The sequence below is a fragment of the Peromyscus californicus genome, unplaced genomic scaffold (genome assembly GCF_007827085.1).
Source record: "Peromyscus californicus insignis strain IS unplaced genomic scaffold, ASM782708v3 Scaffold_9__1_contigs__length_137607984, whole genome shotgun sequence".
In the NCBI taxonomy this organism is placed as follows: domain Eukaryota; kingdom Metazoa; phylum Chordata; class Mammalia; order Rodentia; family Cricetidae; genus Peromyscus; species Peromyscus californicus.
In genome coordinates this window covers 73,729,457-73,748,355 of record NW_026294617.1, presented here as the reverse complement: position 1 = coordinate 73,748,355, position 18,899 = coordinate 73,729,457, and the positions used below count along the sequence as shown (strand labels likewise).

General features: G+C 40.5%; 1 protein-coding gene and 1 non-coding gene across 5 annotated transcripts in view; both read left to right on the top strand.

The window, feature by feature from the left end:
- The window catches only part of Rprd2 (regulation of nuclear pre-mRNA domain containing 2), a 57,936-nt gene that overhangs the window by 20,374 nt on the left and 18,663 nt on the right, over window positions 1-18,899 (top strand). For 2 of the 4 annotated variants that reach the window (XM_052732045.1, XM_052732047.1), the window contains exons 2-7: window positions 6,803-6,932; window positions 10,091-10,191; window positions 11,120-11,194; window positions 12,490-12,542; window positions 13,362-13,488; window positions 16,680-16,855. In XM_052732045.1, coding sequence (XP_052588005.1) covers window positions 6,803-6,932; window positions 10,091-10,191; window positions 11,120-11,194; window positions 12,490-12,542; window positions 13,362-13,488; window positions 16,680-16,855 — 662 coding nt within the window. The remainder of the gene's footprint in view (window positions 1-6,802; window positions 6,933-10,090; window positions 10,192-11,119; window positions 11,195-12,489; window positions 12,543-13,361; window positions 13,489-16,679; window positions 16,856-18,899) is intronic. The other 2 variants (XM_052732046.1, XM_052732048.1) reach the window with 1 other exon arrangement.
- Trnaa-agc (transfer RNA alanine (anticodon AGC)) lies at window positions 13,685-13,757 on the top strand. Its single transcript has one exon. It is a non-coding gene; the product is annotated as a tRNA-Ala (tRNA).

Below are 18,899 nucleotides of genomic sequence, written 5' to 3'. Positions count from 1 at the left end.
TTATTTATTATGTATACAAAAGAGGGCACCAGATCTCATTACAGATGGTTGTGAGCCACCATGTGGGTGCTGGGAATTGAACTCAGGACCTCTGGAAGAGCAGTCAGTGCTCTTAACCTCTGAGCCATCTCTCCAGCCCCTCCAAATAATTTATACCCTAGCTAAAAACAATGCTAATACGTAGAATGGTTCATGACATTAAATGGAAGAGAACAGGATTAGTACTTACCGGCTGTGGGACCCACCTGTCTTTATTACTGGGGTGGGTCACAGGCATGCCTAGCCATCTCTGACTTTTACATGGGAACTGTGAATTCAAACTCAGAACGTCATGCTTGTGCAGCAAGCACTATTACCCATAAGTCATCTCCCTAGGCCCTGGACTGCTGTTTTCTTTTGTTTTTCATTCATTCATTCACTCCATTTCATTCATTCATTCGTGTGTGTGTGTGTGTGTGTGTGTGTGTGTGTGTGTGTGTGTGTGTGTGTGTGTGTATGAGAGAGAGAAAGAGACAGATGGACAGACAGACGTGTGGCGGTCGGAGAATGACTTGGTGGTTCTCTCTTTCCACCGTGTGGGTCCCAGCAAGTGAACTCAGGTGTGCAGGCTTGGCAGCAAGTACCTTTACCCTATGAACCATCTCGATGGCCCCTGGACTAATGTCTTATGAAAGTTTAGACTACTTTGAATTTTAGGTTGGATATGGTTCCCTTTTCAATGTATATTAAAATCAACTCAGGACTTAGGTTCTATAAATATGACATAAGATGAGATTAGACTTGAAAGTGTCTGAAATTGTTTGCTAATTACAGTATCCACAATATTCTTTCATTCATTCATTTTCAAGACAGGTTCTCTCTGTGTAGTTCTGGCTATCCTAGAACTCAATATGTAAGTCATGCTGCCCTTGAACTCAGAGAGATCCACTTGAATCTGTCTCCCAAGTGCTAGGTCTAAAGGCATGTGCCAGCACACCCAGCTTATGTTTTTCTCATAAAAATCTTGCTAAGAAATATGAGAATAAGCTGGGCGGTGGTGGCGCACGCCTTTAATCCCAGCACTTGGGGGGCAGAGGCAGGCAGATCTCTGGGAGTTCGAGATGGCCTGGGCTACAGAGTAAGTTCCGGGAAAGACGCCAAAGCTACACAGAGAAACCTGTCTGGAAAAACCAAAAAAACCAACAAAAAAAAAAAAAAAGAAAAGAAAAAGAAATATGAGAATATACAGTGTAATTAATAGTATTTCATTCATCAGCAAGTAAACAGTTAAATTTCTTAAATATTTGTTGGCATACTAACAACAAATTTAGGAAAAAATTGCACTTTCTTGTTGTTCTGTCTCTTTGTCTTTGTAAAGATACTTGTTTTTCCATTTATTAGTATTTCTCTATGGTCCCAGATTTCTTCCTACTTAATTGCCTTTGCCTTTGACCATTTAAAAATTTACTATTACTGCTACTACTATTGCTACTGCTACTACTACTACTCCTACTACTATTATTATTATTATTATTATTATTATTATTATTGGATGTGTATGGGTGTTTTGCCTGCATGTATGTCTGTGTACCATGTTTGTGTCGATAGAAGCCAAAATCAGATCCCCTAGGGTTGTGTGAGCTGCTACGTAGGTGCTGGAAATCTAATTCTGATCCTATGGAAGAAGAACCAATGCTCTTAACCAAGGAACCATCTCTCTAGCCCCCACTTAACCTTTTTTCTTTTTAAAAGTTTATGTATTGATTTACTGTGTTTGTGTAAGGGCCTGAATATGTATGTACCATGCGTCTGCAGTATTCAAAGTGTGGCTGTAAGAGATACAAGGTAGTCACAAGCAATCGGGAACCTTGGTCTTCTAGAAGAGGAGCAATTGCCCTTAGCTGCTGAGCCATCTCTCAGTTTTGCCCCTGAACATTTTTGACAGGTAGACATAAAATATTAATATTATCATGTTAAAAGTTACCCAGTCTTGCAGTGGCGCAAGCCTTTAATCCCAGCACTCGGGAGGCAGAGGCAGGTGGATCTCTGTGAGTCCCAGGCTAGCCTGGTCTACAGAGCGAGATCCAGGACAGGCACCAAAACTACACAGAGAAACCCTGTCTCAAAAAAAAAAAAAAAAAGTTACCCAGTCTTTCTGCTACCAGGCTGTTTCATTTTGATATTGCTACATTTAAATCAACAATCCAGTGGTTGGGAATGTAGCTAATTCGGTAGTGCTTGTTAGGGTGCTTCACAGAGCCCTGGATTTGATCCCCAGCACCTCATAAAACTGGGCAGGGTGGTAGACATCTGTAATCCCATTATTAGGGAGGTAGAGAGGCAGGAGGTTCAGCCCAATGTTATCCTTAAATACATAATAAATTGAGGCCAGCTTGGACCATATAAGACTCTATCTCAAACAAATAAAACCAATATCCCTCATTTTTCTGTTAACCCCTTTCAATGTCTCCATAGTGATTTAAAAAAAATTTAAAAAAGCTTGAGTGCTTAGCTTTAGAGTGTGGAGTGGTTAATGTGACAATAATGACTTTAATCTAGATTTATTTCTGCTGTAGCCTTCCTACCTTATACAGGATCTCAGCCCTGTTTAACCTATGCTACCAGAAGTCTTAGGGGGTGACTAACCAAGATAAATTAAGGCTACTCATTTTGTTTATTGTCTTTTCCCCTGTATTTGTCTTCTCATTTTCCTTCATTTGTCCATTTAAAAAATAGAAACTGAAGTATGGTGGCACACTCTGGAGGCTGAAATAGGACAATTCCAAATTCAAGGGACAGCCTGGGCAAATTTAGAGTCTGTCCCAAGATACAAAAAAAGGAAGAAAAAAAAAAATTGAAAGGGCTAGGCTAGGTATAACTGGTAGATTGCTTACCTAGCAAGAACAAGACCCAGAGCCCAATCCCCCCAGTACATGGATGTAGGAGAAGGCCCTATAATTTTAGCATTTAGAGATCAGTGGTTCAAAGGACAGCCTGAGCTAATTTAGCAAGACCCCTGGCTCAAAAAGCATGATAGACAAAAAATAGATACAGAAAACTAGTTAGAATCCAGCAGGAAGTAAAACTGGCAAAACCCTTGCTCCCAGTCAAACCTGAGTCTTAGTAATCTTGGTGTTTTCTTTAAAGACAGATCTCTCTAAGTCCTGGCTGCCCTTAGACCAGACTGGCCTTGAACTTACAGAGATCTATTCACCTCTGCCTCCTGAGTGCTGGGATTAAAGGCATTCCCCACCATGCCTGGCTTTCATCACTTTTTTTTTTAGGCAGGGTTTCTCTGTGTAACAGTCCTGGAACTCACTCTGTAGACCAGGCTGACCTTGAACTCAGAGATCCCCCTACCCCTACTCATCACTCTTAGTGTAGCTATTTGACCATGGAGCTATATCTCTAGTCCAGTTTGGGGGGCTTAAAGTTCTTGAGAGGAGGAAAGACAGGTGAAAAATAGATCAAATACAGCATATTAAGAAGTTACTTTTGAAGTTTGAAATTCAAGCTCATACCTGTAATCCAAGAGTTTAAATTTCAAATTTTAAAAACACTTTACTGTATACCTTAACCTACATTCTCCAGTTATTAATATTTTAGGAGTTTTGTTGTTTTGAGGCAAGGTCCTATATGCCCCAGGATAACCTCACACTTGCTATATATCACAAGGCTGACCATGCAATTGTAATCTTCCTGCCTTTGTGCACTCACTCCCTAGGACTGGGAAGCAGGAATGTGCCCCCACACCTGGCTAGGTGTTTGGCTTTTTGATTTGGTGGTTGGGATTGTTGCTGGTGGTCTGTCTCTATTTTGTTTTGAACTGTTTAGTTATCCAGTGTCTTTCAGGCTTCCACTAAGGGTGTCAGAATTCCTCTGGGTAATGAGATGGGGATGCGTCAAGTGTTTTAATAGAAGATAATTCTCATTTAATGGTTTCTACTTTGTTTATAAAATAGCATGTAAGCTTATGTCCCAAGAATGAGAGAGCTGGAGTACTGTAGAGGGTATCATGGATGGTATATTGTGAAATACTTCTTAGAGCAAATGAGAGAAGGTGCTGCTGAAGGTCATGAGGAGGAATTGTTAACACTAGGGGCCCAGCTGAAAAAGGAAACTTAGCTCGTAGGACTTTAGTCCCCTTCTTGGTAGACCTTTTCTTAAGTAGAATCTAACAGGAGAATTAAAGAGGCAGCAAAACATGGTAGCACACACCTGTGGCATCGGTGTTTGGGAGGTGGAGTCAGGAGGATCAGGGGTTTGTGGCCAGCTTGGGCTATGCAAGACTACCTCAAAAACAGGAATGAACTCTGGAGGTAGAGGCAGGCAGATCTCTAGAGTTTGAAGCCAGCCTGGTCTACCCACCAAATTCCAGGCCCATATAGTGAGACCTTGTGTCTTAGTCATTGTTTAATTGATGTGAAGAGACACAGTGAGCAAGGCAACTTGAAGGCTTGTTTGTAGTTATCATTGTGGAGGGAGCGTGGTGGCAGGCAGGAGTGGTGGTGAAAAAGCCTGATCCACAGGAGAGTGGGGGGGGAGGGGGGAGGGAGGGAAGGAGGGAGGGTGGGAGAGGGGGAGAGAGAGAGACTGACTCACTCTGGTTGGGCCTGGTATGGGCTTTTGAAATTTCAAAGCCCACCCCCCAGTGACACACTTCCTCCAACAAGGCCACACCTCCTAATCTTTTTTATTTGTTTTTTGTTTGTTTTTGTTTTTCCAGACAGGGTTTCTCTGTGTAGCCCTGGCTATCCTGGAACTCAGTCTGTAGACCAGGCCTCAAACTCACAGAGATCTGCCTGCCTCTGCCTCCCAAATGCTGGGATTAAAGGTGTGTGCCACCACTACCCGGCCTTTTTTTTTTTTATTAATTAATTAATTTATTTATTTATTATGTATACAATGTTCTGCCTGTGTGTATGTCGGTAGGCCAGAAGAGGGCACCAGATGGTTGTGAGCCACCATGTGGTTGCTGGGAATTGAACTCAGGTCCTCTGGAAGAGCAACCAGTGCTCTTAACCTCTGAGCCATCTCTCCAGCCCCCCACCACCCGTCTTAATCCTTCTAATTTTTTCAAAGATTTCTATTCTCTGGTGACTAAGCATTCAAATATATGACACTATGGGGACCTTTTTTTTTTTTTTTTTTTTTCTTTTCCCCAAGACAGGGTTTCTCTGTAGCTTTGGAGCCTGTCCTGGACTAGCTCTGTAGACCAGGCTGGCCTTGAACTCAGAGATCCGCCTGGCTCTGCCTCCCGAGTGCTGGGATTACAGGTGTGCGCCACCACTGCCTGGCCTATGGGGACCATTCTTATTCAACCCACCAATACTTTGTCTCAAAAAAAAAAAAAAAAGAAAAAGAAAACAGAAACAGAAAAGAAAGGGATGGAGAGATGGTGCACATGCATACATACAGGCTAAACACAAAATAAAATTATTAAATCTAATTTTTAAAAAAATCAGCAAAGAAAGGTACAGTAAAAGCATTCATTTAGACTAATCTAAATTTAGGATTTTGTTGAATGCATGTTCTAGAACGCTAAATTAGGTAGAGAAGGAAAAGAAAACGAGGAATTTGATACGAGTAATTTAAATAATGTATCAAATACTCTGGAATTAATCTAAAGTGAATTCTAAAGGAGGCTGAGGAGTTTGAAAACGAACTGATGTCTGATGAAGTTGTAGAACCAGTGTAATGGGGGATAGGAGGGTGTGCAGAGAGAAGGGGCTGTGGGGGAGATCTCAGAAGTTACTGAATTTGAGATTGAGGAATTGTGGAAACATGGATCATCCATGTGAATATTGGAATTGCCCCACATGTAACAGTGAATCTTAGGTAGGTTGAGCCTTGGAAAAGCTTAGCCTTCATGTATATATGGAGTCAGATTATCCCCAGAACACTGTAACACAGACAGTTAAAATAACTCCAGCCAGTAAACTAGAGGACTTGGACTTAGGTGCTGCTATGTGAGTAGTGTTTGGATTGGTTAATCTAGGACTCTGTGTATAACATACTATTGAACATTATTTACACGATTGATTTCTGATTAGAGTTCAGTGTTAAACTTTTTATACTGGCCTTGATGTTTTTATAACAAACTGAGTTTTTATTCAACTCTTTTTTGGTTTTGTTTTTTTGGTTTTCACATAGTTGGAGAAACAGTTTTATTTTGTCTTAGCATGTCTAAAGCCACTAAAGGATTTTTTTTCCTTTAGTGCCAAACATCTACAGAGTGAGATGGTCTACTTGAAGAATACATGAACATAAATTTAACCTCAAATGGTTAGGGTTTTAGTACATTTAATAAATTAATCCATTAGTTAATTGTTTATTATTCACTATTTCATTCATGTAATTAGTTCATATAAAAATGCTTAACTGGAGCTGGAGAGATGCTCAGAGTTTGGGAACACTGGCTGCTCTGATGCCCTCTCCTGGTCTCCATGGACACTGCATGCATATGATGAAACTGCATGCATATGATGTACATACAAGCAGACAGAACACCCATAAGCTTAAAATAATGTAGTAAAAAAATTAGCTCTTTGGGGGCTGGAGAGATGGCTCAGAGGTTAAGAGCACTGACGGCTCTTCCAGAGGTCCTGAGTTCAATTCCCAGCAACCACATGGTGGCTCACAACCATCTGTTGTACTGAGGTCTGGTGCCCTCTTCTGGCCTGCAGTCATACATGCAGACAGAACACTGTATACATAATAAATAAATAAATCTTTAAAAAAAAATTAGCTTTTTGAAAACAATATATTTGGAACAAGTTGCACTAAGTATAAAATAACTTTTTTTATTGCCTTTCATCTACAGCTACATATCCCCACCGTTTGAATCTCTTTTATCTTGCCAATGATGTCATACAGAATTGCAAAAGGAAAAATGCAATCATATTCCGTGAATCATTTGCTGATGTGCTACCTGAAGCGGCTGCTCTGGTGAAGTAAGTAAATCCTTACTGTGCTTTGGGATTTAAGAAGATTGAAAAACTTTCTTTTCTTTTTTCATTCATTAGCAAGAACTTGAGTAGTTGTGCAATTTTTAGTGTTCTTCAGCTTACAGATTTTTTTAAATAATGAAAGAATCTCGGCATGAAAATAGGAGAAGAAATGGAAGTATAGTCTGTCTGTTCTAGTTAGGATCTCTGTGAGTTTGATGTCAGCCTGGTCTACAAAGTGAGTCCCAGGGCTACACAGAGAAACCCTGTCTCAAAAAACCAAAAAAACAAACAATCAAAAAACTGCCTGGCAGTTTTTTAATCTTACACTTTAGTGTACATATACTTTGATAGATGTGCTTAAAAAGCTATGGTTCTTTTTTGTCTTTATGGATATAGTAGGATGTTAGAATATTCTCTCATTCTTTTGTCCTTATTTTTCGTTTTGAGATCGTACCAGTTTGATCCCTCCTTTTTCTTTTCTTTTCTCTCTTCTTCCTCCTCTACCCTATCTCTTTCTCTTTTTTCCCTTTGGATTTTTATTTTGTGGGTCTGTGTTACATTTTGTTTTTCTGAGACAGTGTCTTCACATGGCCCCTCACTCTGTAGAACAGACTGGCCTTGATCAGAGCTCCACCTGTCTCTGCCTCCCTGGTGCTAGGATTAAAGGCATGCACTACCATGCTTAGTCCATGTTTTGTTTTGTTTTTTGGTTTTTTGGAGACAGGATTTCTCTGTTGTTTTGGTGCCTTTCCTGGATCTCGATCTGTAGTCCAGGCTGGCCTTGAACTCACAGAGATCCACCTGGCTCTGCTTCCTGGGTGCTGGGATTAAAGGTGTGCGCCACCACCGCCTGTCCCCATGTTTTGTTTTTAAAGGCATAGTCTTGCTATATATCCCAAGCTAGCCTTTAACTAGCATCCTGGTTGCTGATGTTACAGGCATATACTTCTATGATTGCTCATTGATTCTTCTTTTTGAGGGGTGGTACTTCTTAAATTTATTTATTTTTATTTTATGTGTGTATTTTGCTTGCATATGTGGCAGTGTGTGATCAGGCTGGAATCCTCTTAGAGCACATGTTGTAGTATGGAGTTGATTCATGCTTATTTTTCAATAAACCTTAAAAGAAAGAAAAACCCAGTATTTCAATCCTAGTGCAGTTATTCTGGGTTTTGTATTCTATTTTGTTTTGGTGCTGAGGATGGAGGTCAGGACCTTCTGTATGGGCACTTGCTTAACCAGTGCTCTGCACGATGCTTCATCCCAGTTCTTTTTTTCGATTTGTTAAAATTTTATTTATGTATATGAATATTATGCGCGCACGCGCGCGCGCGCACACACACACACACACACACACACACACACACACACACACACACACATGCCTGGTGCTAGTGGAGTCCAGAAGAGGTCATCAGATCCTCTAAGACTGGAATTATAGACAGTTGTGAGCCCCATGTGGGTGACAGGAACTGGACCGGGTCCTCTTCGAGAACAGGAAACACTTTGAACTGCCCAACGGTCTCTCCAGCACCATTTGTTTTATTATTACATGTACTTATTTGTGTGTGTGTGTACATATGCCCCAGCATGCATGTGGAGGTCAGAGGACAACTTTCGGGAGTTAATTCTCTTGTTTCACCATGTAGGTCCCAGGAATAGAACTCAGGTCATCAGGCTTGGTGAAAATCATCTTTACCCTCTGAGCCATCTTGCTCCCCTTGTTTTTAAACCTTTTTTAAGTGGGGTTCTCACTGTAGTGAACACGACCTCAAACTCATGATCCTTCTGCCTCAGCCTCCCTTTACCCCAATGTAACTTCATTGATTTTTGCTTTTTTGATCAAGCTTTTTAAAATTGTTTTTTAATTTCTTTGTCCTTTTTTTTTTTTTTTTTTTTTTTTTTTTTTTGCGAGGGGCGGGGGTTGTTTTGTTTTGAGTAGCCCTGGCTGTTTTGGAACTCACTATGTAGACCAGGCTGTCCTCAAACTCACAGAGAACCGCCTGCTTCTGCCTCCTAAGTGCTGGGATTAAAGGTGTGTGTTGTCAGTGCCCAACTTAAATTTCTTTTTATGCCAAACATAGTGGTCTATGCTTTTAATCCCTGGATTTGGGAGGTAGAGGTGACACTCTGAGTGCAAGGCCAGCCTGGTCTACATACTGAGTTACAGGCCAGCCAGTGACACAGAGTGAGACCCTGTCTCAAAAAAACACCTTGCTCTCCATGTAAGTGTCTGTGTGAGTTATACTCCATGTGTGGGGTCATCCATGAAGGCCAGAAGAGGGTGTTGGATCCCTGGAGCTGTAGTTACAGGCAATTGTAAGCTGCCCAAGGTCGGTGCTGGAAACCCACCTTGGGGTCGCTGCAAGAGCAGTACACAGTCTTAGCTGCTGTGCCGTCTCTAGCCCCGTGTTTTTATTTTGTTAGATTCAGCTTTTCCTTTTGAATGCCAAGTGTGTCAAGTGTTGACTAGATCTTTGTATTTCATGATCATCACAAGGAGGAAATTTTCCTTAGCAATAAACAAAGTAGGAAAAAATATTTAAAAGTATATACACGGCTAGAGAATTAGCTTAGTAAATAGTACTTGCTGGTCTTCCAGAAGACCAAGATCTAGTTACCAGCACCCACATGGTGACTCACAACCATCTGTAGCTCCAGTTCCAAGATATCCAACACCCACTTCTGTCCTCCTTGGGCACCAGGTACACATACATGCAGACAAAATACAGAAAGTAAAATAAATAAGTAGATCTTTTCTCAAAATTAAAAGAATACACAACACAAGAAGTTTTCTTGATAGTAAATTGTTGGTAACTCTTCACAGACTTCAAGTTTGAGGGTAGGTCAGCTTTTTGGGGAGGGGGGAAGAGGTTTTTTGTTTTTTGTTTTTTTTCTTGAGACAGGGTTTCTCTGTGTTGTTTTGGTGCCTGTCCTGGATCTCGCCCTGTAGCCCAGGCTGGCCTCGAACTTACAGAGATCCACCTGGCTCTGCCTTCTGAATGCTGGGATTAAAGGCGTGCGCTACCACCGCCTGGCTGAAAAGAGGGTTTTGAGACAGGGTTTCTCTGTGTTTTGGTGCCTGTCCTGGGATTAAAGTCATGCACCACCACTGGCTGGCTGGCTGTAGGTCAGCATTTTTATATTTACTTTTCTTCCAGGGATCCATCTGTCTCTAAGTCAATAGAGCGAATCTTTAAAATCTGGGAAGATAGAAATGTGTACCCAGAAGACATGATTGTGGCATTGAGAGAAGCTTTAAGTAAGTTCCTTTTCTTTCCTAAAAGAATTTAAAGTCAATCTTTACAATTCTGTCTGTATCCATAGCTCTAGTCCTGTTGTATAATACTAAAGGGGTGAAAGGATCTGGCCTGATTTGTTTAAAATTAAATACATAAAAATATGAATAACTGGACTCAGTAGAATTGATTGGGATAGGTCGTTTGATCTTTGTCTCTGCTGATTACAAACATCAAACATGTTAGGTGATGATAGTCATCTGGTTATTCTCATGCACTTGCTTTCCTTGAGTCTTTAAAACTCTTCATTGGCTGTGTTGAATAAATACTGCTCTGTCTTCTTACTGTTGGGGAAATTTGGGGCATGGTTTCACATTTTTAAGTTGTTTGGGGGGTGAGCATGTTTGTATATTCTCTAAGCTCCATTTGGCTTAGATTTGCAGTAATTATATACCCATTCTTTGTGTGTGTGCGCGTGTGTGTGTGCGTGCGTGCGTTCGTGCGTGCGTGCGTGCGTCTCTGTGTGTTTTAAATAAACTAGTTCTTACATATAAGATATATGTAATTGAATCAGCAAATAGAAGTTGATGATAATTATTACCATGATCATCATTTCACTAGAAATTTGCTTTTAAAAGAACACCTTCTAAGAAGCTGTTGAATCCTTCAAATGAGTTTGTGTTCTATTTGAAAGTAACTGTTATTTTTAGCCTCTGCCTTATTCTTTTTCAGACTGGAGGTTTCATTACTCGTAGAAATTACATTTATTTAATAGCTTCTTAGATTTGGTGGGTGTTTTCTGGTTTTGTTTTTATAAAAATAAAAGAAAAGAAATGAAAGAAACTACACAGTCTTGGATTGCCTTTTTTCATGCTCCAACTTTGGCACTGAAGTGGACAGACAGAACAACTTCCCATAATGCCAGACTGCCAAAACTGCAATGTTTTCCAGGTACCTCTTTCAAAACACAGAAGCAGCTGAAAGAAAATCTGAACAAACCGAGTAAGCAGTGGAAGAAATCACAAAGTAAGGAACAAAATCTCAACTAATATAAAATTACCTCCTCCTTTTGGAGCAGAAGAAAATGTAGATCGTTTGACAGCGTACCTGGCATAAACCATGGGCAAGCCTGTGTTCCCAGGCCTGGGAGGTTCCCAGTGACGTAGACTAATCAAGCCAGCATGAAGTTACTTCTTTTAAAAACAACTTTTAAACAGAGGAAATGCACAAAAAGGGTTTTAATTGAGCGAAGATCCAAGAGTAGTTGGGGGATTGAAAGAAGAAAAAAAAAAGCTTTCTAGTACCCAGGCTAATTTCCACATTCAAAGATGTGCAAAGTTAGAGGCGACTGGTATTACACCACAGAGCTGAAGAGGAGACTAGGCATTAAGAAGCGTTTCTCTGGGAGCCATGAAAGCCTTCAGATTTGGGGATACATTCTACCAGATTAGACATGGGCCTCCAATTTTGACCAGAAACTCATTCTCTATCTGGAGCTCCTGTTGTGTTTGTCCTATGTCCTACCCAGCATGATATCGAGGGAGTGGAATGCTGCATGCTATAGACTGTTGTGGGCAAACTGAGGAATCTCGAGAGACTGGAAGGTTTGGAGGGAACAAGGTGAAGGACAGTGGAAAATTGGGAGGTGAAACAAGAGAGTTGGGATGTTTTGCTCCATCAAGCATATGATACTCATCGTGGTTAAGGGAGTCCTCTGGCATCCTTTTGTCATACATTGCATGCTTAGGAACAACGGGAGCCATCAGTCTGGCCAAAGTTCAATTGCAGTGATAATGCATTTAGACCTTTTGTGGCTATGAACTAAGTCAGCTTAAAAAAAAAAAAAAAAAAAAAAAAAGTCCAAACTTAACCAGATGGGAGTTGATAAATAATTTTCTTCAGCTGGTGCTCAGGATTAATTGGATGTCTTGTTCCTGGACACTCTTACATTGAGATATTGAGATTTTTCTTACACTTGATGAGACCAGGAGAAGGAGGTGCTTCATGTACCTACCTCCGTGTCTCCAAATCATTAATTCTAGGACTTAACAAGTCTGTTGGAGGTAAGTTGGTTAGACTTATCTAAATAGTTTATTTTTCTATTGGCCATATTTAGGAGTATTTAAATTTCATAGTCAATTGTTTTACTGCAATATTATACTATGATTTATGTGTGCATGGCCTGCCGTATGCTTGCAGAGTACACCCTTAACTCTATGTCTCAGATTTTTTCCTGGATTTGGTCAAGTCTTTGTGCTTAATGAAAAGCACAAAGAATGAAAAATCATTCTTAATAATGATTTTTTTTTTTCATTCAACAGCATCCACGAATCCAAAAGCTGCTCTCAAATCTAAGATAGTTGCTGAGTTTCGGGTAAGTTACAGAATTTGTTAAGTATACCAAAAATCATTTATTCACCTTTGAAGCCACAGTTCCTAGTCATCCTTACTTCTGCTCACATGCACATGGGGAATCCGAATAGGATGAGATTACCTAGAGTTCTGTTTCCCTAGTGGAAACACAACCTTCTAAAACATCTGTTGCCAGTTAAGCTCTGTGTGTAGTTTATGTTACCAGGGAGCCTTCTTTTTTAATTTAGTGTTACTAAATTAAAATTTTCTTAGAACAGCACAAGACTAAATATCTAATTAAATTGAAGGAGAGTAGGAGGGGCTGTTGTTTCCGTGTTAACTTGAGTAATTAGGGACTGGGGAGATAGTCACCAAGCCTGCTAACCTGAGAGATTCCTGGGAGCCACACAATGAAAGGAGAGAGCTAACTCCTGACAGAGTTATCCTCTGACCCCTGCACATGCACCATATACCTGTGTGCCTATAAATATGTGCTGATTATAAAATAAATTAGAAGTTAAAAACAGTTTTAATTTCAATAAAAGGGTTTTGTTGTTATAACTTGGTGATTGTGATTGTGAAGGCTAATCCTAGCACTCAGGAGGCAGGGACAAGTTTGAGGCCACCCTGGTCTATGAAGCAGGGCTACATAGTAAATGTGTAGCTAAGAATATAGTTTTGACATGAGAATTGAAGATTAATTTCTGTTGCTCTGAGGAAAATTTAAAAATAATAATAACAATTTTTTTCCTCTTAGGACTTTAATAGTCATTAGTCTTCTATATCTAGGGAGAGAATATTTGATCTTCTCTGATGAAAATTGACTGTGGTCTGTGTTTAGTCTCAGGCCCTCATTGAAGAGTTGTTGATGTACAAACGCTCAGAAGATCAGATAGAATTGAAGGAGAAACAGTTATCAACTATGAGAGTGGATGTTTGCAGCACCGAAACTCTCAAGTGTTTAAAAGGTAACAAACACATCCTTCTAAATAAAATAGCTCAAAGTAGCCAGGTGGTGATGGTGCACACCTTTGGTCCCAGTACTAGGGAGAGAGAGGTAATTGAATCTTTGTGAGTTCAAAGCCAGCCTGGTCTACAGAGTGAGTTCCAGGACAGCCAAGAGTTACACAGAGAAACTGTCTTGTAAAAAACCAAAAAAATGGGTTGGGGATTTAGCTCAGTGGTAGAGCGCTTGCCTAGCAAGCACAAGGCCCTGGGTTCGATCCTCAGCTCCAAAAAAAAAACCAGAAATACACACACACACACTCACACACTCACACACACACGTATTATATATGTCTCAAAGTTTGTTTGTTTTTTTTGGTTTTTTTTTCTGTTTTAAAGAGAAGGGGGGAAGAATCTCTACCCTCTTCAGGTAAAACAGTTTTCAGAAGCAATTGTGTTCCATTGAGGTAGCAGTTTGATTTGCATAAACCTCATAAATAAATAAATTCCCCTGAGGGGGTAGGTTTTGTGAGGTCTTTTTTGGGGGTGGTTAAGATTTATTTATTTTACTTTATATGTATCAGTATTTTGCCAGAATATTTGTATGTGCATCACATCTGTGCCTGGTGCCTACAGAGAGGCCAAAGGGCATTGGGTTCCCTGGGCTGGAGTTAAGGGTGATTGTAAGCCACCATGTAAATGCTAGAAACAGACCCAGGACCCTCACAAGAGCAGCAAATGCTCTTAATCCCTGAACCATCTCTCCTGCCCTGTTTTTTCATTTTGGAGGCAGGAAGTTATTTGTTTGTTAAAGGGTTCCACTGTGTATACCAGGCTAGTCTTGAACTCAAAAAGATCTACCCACCTCCACCTCTCATGTACCACCACACCTGGCTTTGTATATAAATTCTTACTCTTTTCACTTTCTTGTTATAGTGAATTAGATATAAACAATTTTGCTTCCCCTTTGTGGTTAATTGGTTTGATTATATTTTTTCGTAAGGTTATTCTATTGTCTTGTCAAGTCTAGTTAATTCCTCTCCTTTTTTATATTATGAATTGTATATAATTATACTCATAATTTATTAGAAGATAAGCCTCCTACAGTCAGAGATTATCTTTTACTTGACTATTTCTGTACTCTAATACTTGAACAAATACACATAATATGAATTTGATACATATCTTTGAAATAATGAGTAAATGATGATGAGCTATTCATTTTTTGTGTCTATTTAGCTCCTGTACTGTGCTTTATTTTTATTTAATTATTTATAGAATAACAATATTTTACTAGAACATAAGTTTTTTTGTTGTTTATTTGGTTTTTGGTTTTTCGAGGCAGTGTTTCTCTGTGTAGATCAGGCTGGCCTTGAACTTACTCTGTAGACCAGGCTGGCCTTGAACTCATAGAGATCTGCCTGCCTCTGTCTCCGCCTCTGGAGTGCCAGGATTAAAGTCGTAAAACGTAAGATTTATAGAAGTTTCCAGATAAGCCATACAAAATAAACTTCACATCCCCACCCCACCCCAAGAGGAAAATCTACACTTGATAACAAAGTCATAATGCTATTTGTGAGGGCTGTGGTGTTTCTTTAATGTTCCCATTTTGGTTCTAGCAATCAAGCTTGTTCACCTATACTGTCTACATAAAATTAGACTTGGCTAGAGAACATATTCTAAAGAACTGGGTAGCCGGGCAGTGGTGGCGTAAGCCTTTAATCCCAGCACTCGGGAGGCAGAGCCAGGCGGATCTCTTGTGAGTTCAAGGCCAGCTTGGGCTACAGAGCGAGTTCCAGGACAGGCACCAAAACTATACAGAGAAACCCTGTCTCAAAAAACAAAAACAAAGCCGGGCGGTGGTGGCGCACGCCTTTAATCCCAGCACTCGGGAGGCAGAGCCAGGCGGATCTCTGTGAGTTCGAGGCCAGCCTGGGCTACCAAGTGAGTTCCAGGAAAGGCGCAAAGCTACACAGAGAAACCCTGTCTCGAAAAACCAAAACAAACAAACAAACAAACAAAAAAACCAAAAGAAAAAAAGAACTGGGTAGCTGTGTTTAACCATTGCAACTAGGGGCTGTAAAGAGGGAGAAGGGAAGTAGACCATTTAGACAAATTTGAGCAGAATCAGCAGTACCCCTGTAGATAATCAACCCTACTATCTGCCTTCCACAGTGCTTTGTACTTGAACCATGATGGGGGGAAAAGAGTAAAAGCAGGACATGCTGTTTTTAAACAGTTTACAGAAACTCAGATGGTGTTTCTAGCCTCTGCTCATGTTTTACAACAGTGACATGAATTTGGTAATGTGCATTAGTCACCAAAGATGAAGATGCCTGGGCTTTTATTCTGTAACGTTTCTAAGGGTGTATCCATTGAGTATGAGCAAAAAGTCTTGGCAGAACAGTGATAATATACTTGCTGATCAGAGTGACTTGAATATTATCCATTGAATTCAGCCCTGTCCACTGCACCATACTTTAACTTGAACATGGGCCATCTATATAATCCCCATCCTGTAAAGCTCAGTCCTACCCACGAGAAAGCTGAGGCCTCAGGAAGAGATTAGTAGCTTGCTCAAGCTGCATAGCTGATGAAAGGCAAAGACAGGATGAGTGCCCGTGTCTACAGCTCTACTCCAGCAAGCACTGGGGAGGAAGCACCCTGATTTCCGGACACTGTTCAGAGAAGAGTGCACACTGCTGTAGGAGGCGACTCGACTTCTCGGCACCTTAGTCAGAGCCTTCTGCACTACAGAACGTAGACACAAGTGAAAAGGATGGAGCTCCGTTCTGGTATCCTTAAGGAGGAGTATGGCTAAAACGAGTAACCAGTGGTTAAGAGCACTTGCTGTCTTTCAGAGGACTTGGATTCAGTTCCCAGCACCCATGCTGGGTGACTCACCACCATTGGCCTGTAATTCCAGTTCCAGGGCATCCAAGGGTACATATACATGTAAACAGTTGCCCATACACATAAAATTTAAAAACAAATGTTTGGTTGGTTGGTTGGTTTTTCGAGACAAGGTTTCTCTGTGAAATAATCCTGACTATCCTGGAACTCACTCTGTAGACCAGGCTGGCCTCGAACTCAAAGATCCACCTGCCTCTGCCTCCCGAGTGCTGGGATTAAAGGTGTGCACCACCACTGCCTGGCTAAGATTAATGTTTTTACTTTTCTAATTTTGAAATAAATACTTTCTCCATTCTTTTAGACAAAACAGGGGGAAAGAAGTTCTCCAAAGAATTTGAAGAAGCAAGTTCAAAGCTGGAGGAGTTTGTGAATGGATTAGATAAACAGGTGAAAAACGGGCCCTCACTCACAGAAGCACTAGAAAATGCTGGAATTTTCTATGAAGCACAGTACAAGGAAGTGAAAGTGGTGGCAAACGTAAGTAATTGCAGCTGCTGTCTTCTGTTGAGTGCTTCCCGTGGGTTAGACACTGGTCACACAGGGCGACTGACACCAGACACAGGTGAGGAGGAAGTTACTCCTGAGTAGTTAGTGTCCTTGTCTGAGACACGGTAGCTGGTGAAAGGTGGTGCTGGTTACATTAAGACATGGGTCCCTCGACACTGACACTCACAAACGTCCTAAGCATTGTGCACTAGTACTTCTTTTTCTTCCCCTTTTTCCGTGTGTGTGTGTGTGTGTGTGTGTGTGTGTGTGTGTGCCCTATACATTTGGACTATTATTAAAAAAACAAAGTTTTTTTTTTTGTTTGTTTGCTTGTTTTGTTTTTGAGACAAGGTTTCTCTGTAGCTTTGGAGCTTGTCCTGGAACTCACTTTATAGACCAGACAGGTCTCAACTCAGAGCTCCACCTGCCTTTGCCTCCCAAATGCTAGGATTAGAAGCATGCACCATTACTGCCCAGCTATAAAGTTTTTTTTTTTTTTTTTTTTTTAAGCTGGGGTACCATGAATGATTAGAGGTATCTTTGTAAGTTTTGACGTGGAAGTGGTCAAGGAAGCAAAGATTTGATACTTCAGGGTGCTGGAGTGAAATGGATTTCTTGGGTGGGGGGGAGGTACCATGATCCCTCCACCTAAGTCATGCATATTCACAGAGACAGAATACATAAACATATGGAAGTTTGGGGATTTTATTCCCATAGGGGATAAACCTTAATAAACATTAAGAAAAGCCTGTAATCATTTCCTAGGATGTTTTAATTAAAGGTTTCAGTTTCAACTAAGAAGTGATTTCCTCCAACCTCTAGACAGGCCTGGGTTACCATAGTCACTCACCGTAACAGTCCCTCTGCTTTGATTGTTTGCTTATCATGCCTTGATGTTTCTTTTTTCTCTTTTTTCCTTTTATTCTTTTTTAGAAGTTCACAGTATTACAGAAATGAAAACTAAGACTAGAAATACATATGGCTAAAACACATATGACTCTGTACTTGGACTGTAATAGTATTGGGGCTGTGAGATGGCTTAGAGGATGAAGGCCCTTGCTGCCAACCTCGATAACCTGCATTCAGTCCCTAGGACTGGCATGATAGGAGAAAACCAACTTTCCCACAGATTTTCCTCTGACCTCTATATGTCTGCTGTAGTATACACGCACCTGTAAGCCCACTCCCAAATCAATGTAATTTATATATTATTTAGTGAAATATGTATCTATTGTTATAAAAATACACTGTAAATTATATGTGTGCATTTATACATACATATGTATATGCAGAAAGAGGAAGCAGGGGGAGAGTGGTGTGAGTGTGTGTGTGAGAAAAGCCGGGCAGTGGTAGCTCACACCTTGAATTCCGACACTGGGAGGCAGAGATGCAGGTGGATCTCCGAGTTTGAGGTCAGCCTGGTCTACAGAGTGAGTTCCAGGACAGCTAGAGATACGCAGAGAAACCCTGGCTTGAAAAACAAAACAAGAAAAAATTCTTTCTTTCTTTTTTTTTTTTTTTTTGACAGGGTTTCTCTCTGTAGTTTTGGTGCTTGTCCTGGATCCCACTCCTGAGTGCTGGCAATTATTTATTCTTAATTGGGTGTTAACGTGGGGGTGGGCGGGAGGCACTGTTGGAAGTCAGTTCTCTTCTACCTGTGCATTCCAGGAAGCAAACTTCAGGTGCCAGGTTTGGCAGCAAGTACCTTTATCTGCTGAGCTTCCCAGGCCTTTAGAAAATCTCATTTTAAAAAAAAAAAAAAGGAAAAAGAAAATATCATGAAGGAAAACAAAATTAAAAAAATTTTTTGAACCAATTCTATCCTTCCTCTTGCCAGAGTATCTATCTTTTGAGACTCTAACTTTTGTTTTCCTACATTAAAAAGACTGTTAAAAGCTCTACTGAGTAGCGTACCTTCACTTTGTGTCCTTTTGAATGGATACTCAGTTTTTTACACTGTTCCCCAAAATCAGAACCTCAAAGAAAAGAGCACCACTGACATGAACTTAGCTTTCCTTGTGGCCTTACTGGTGTT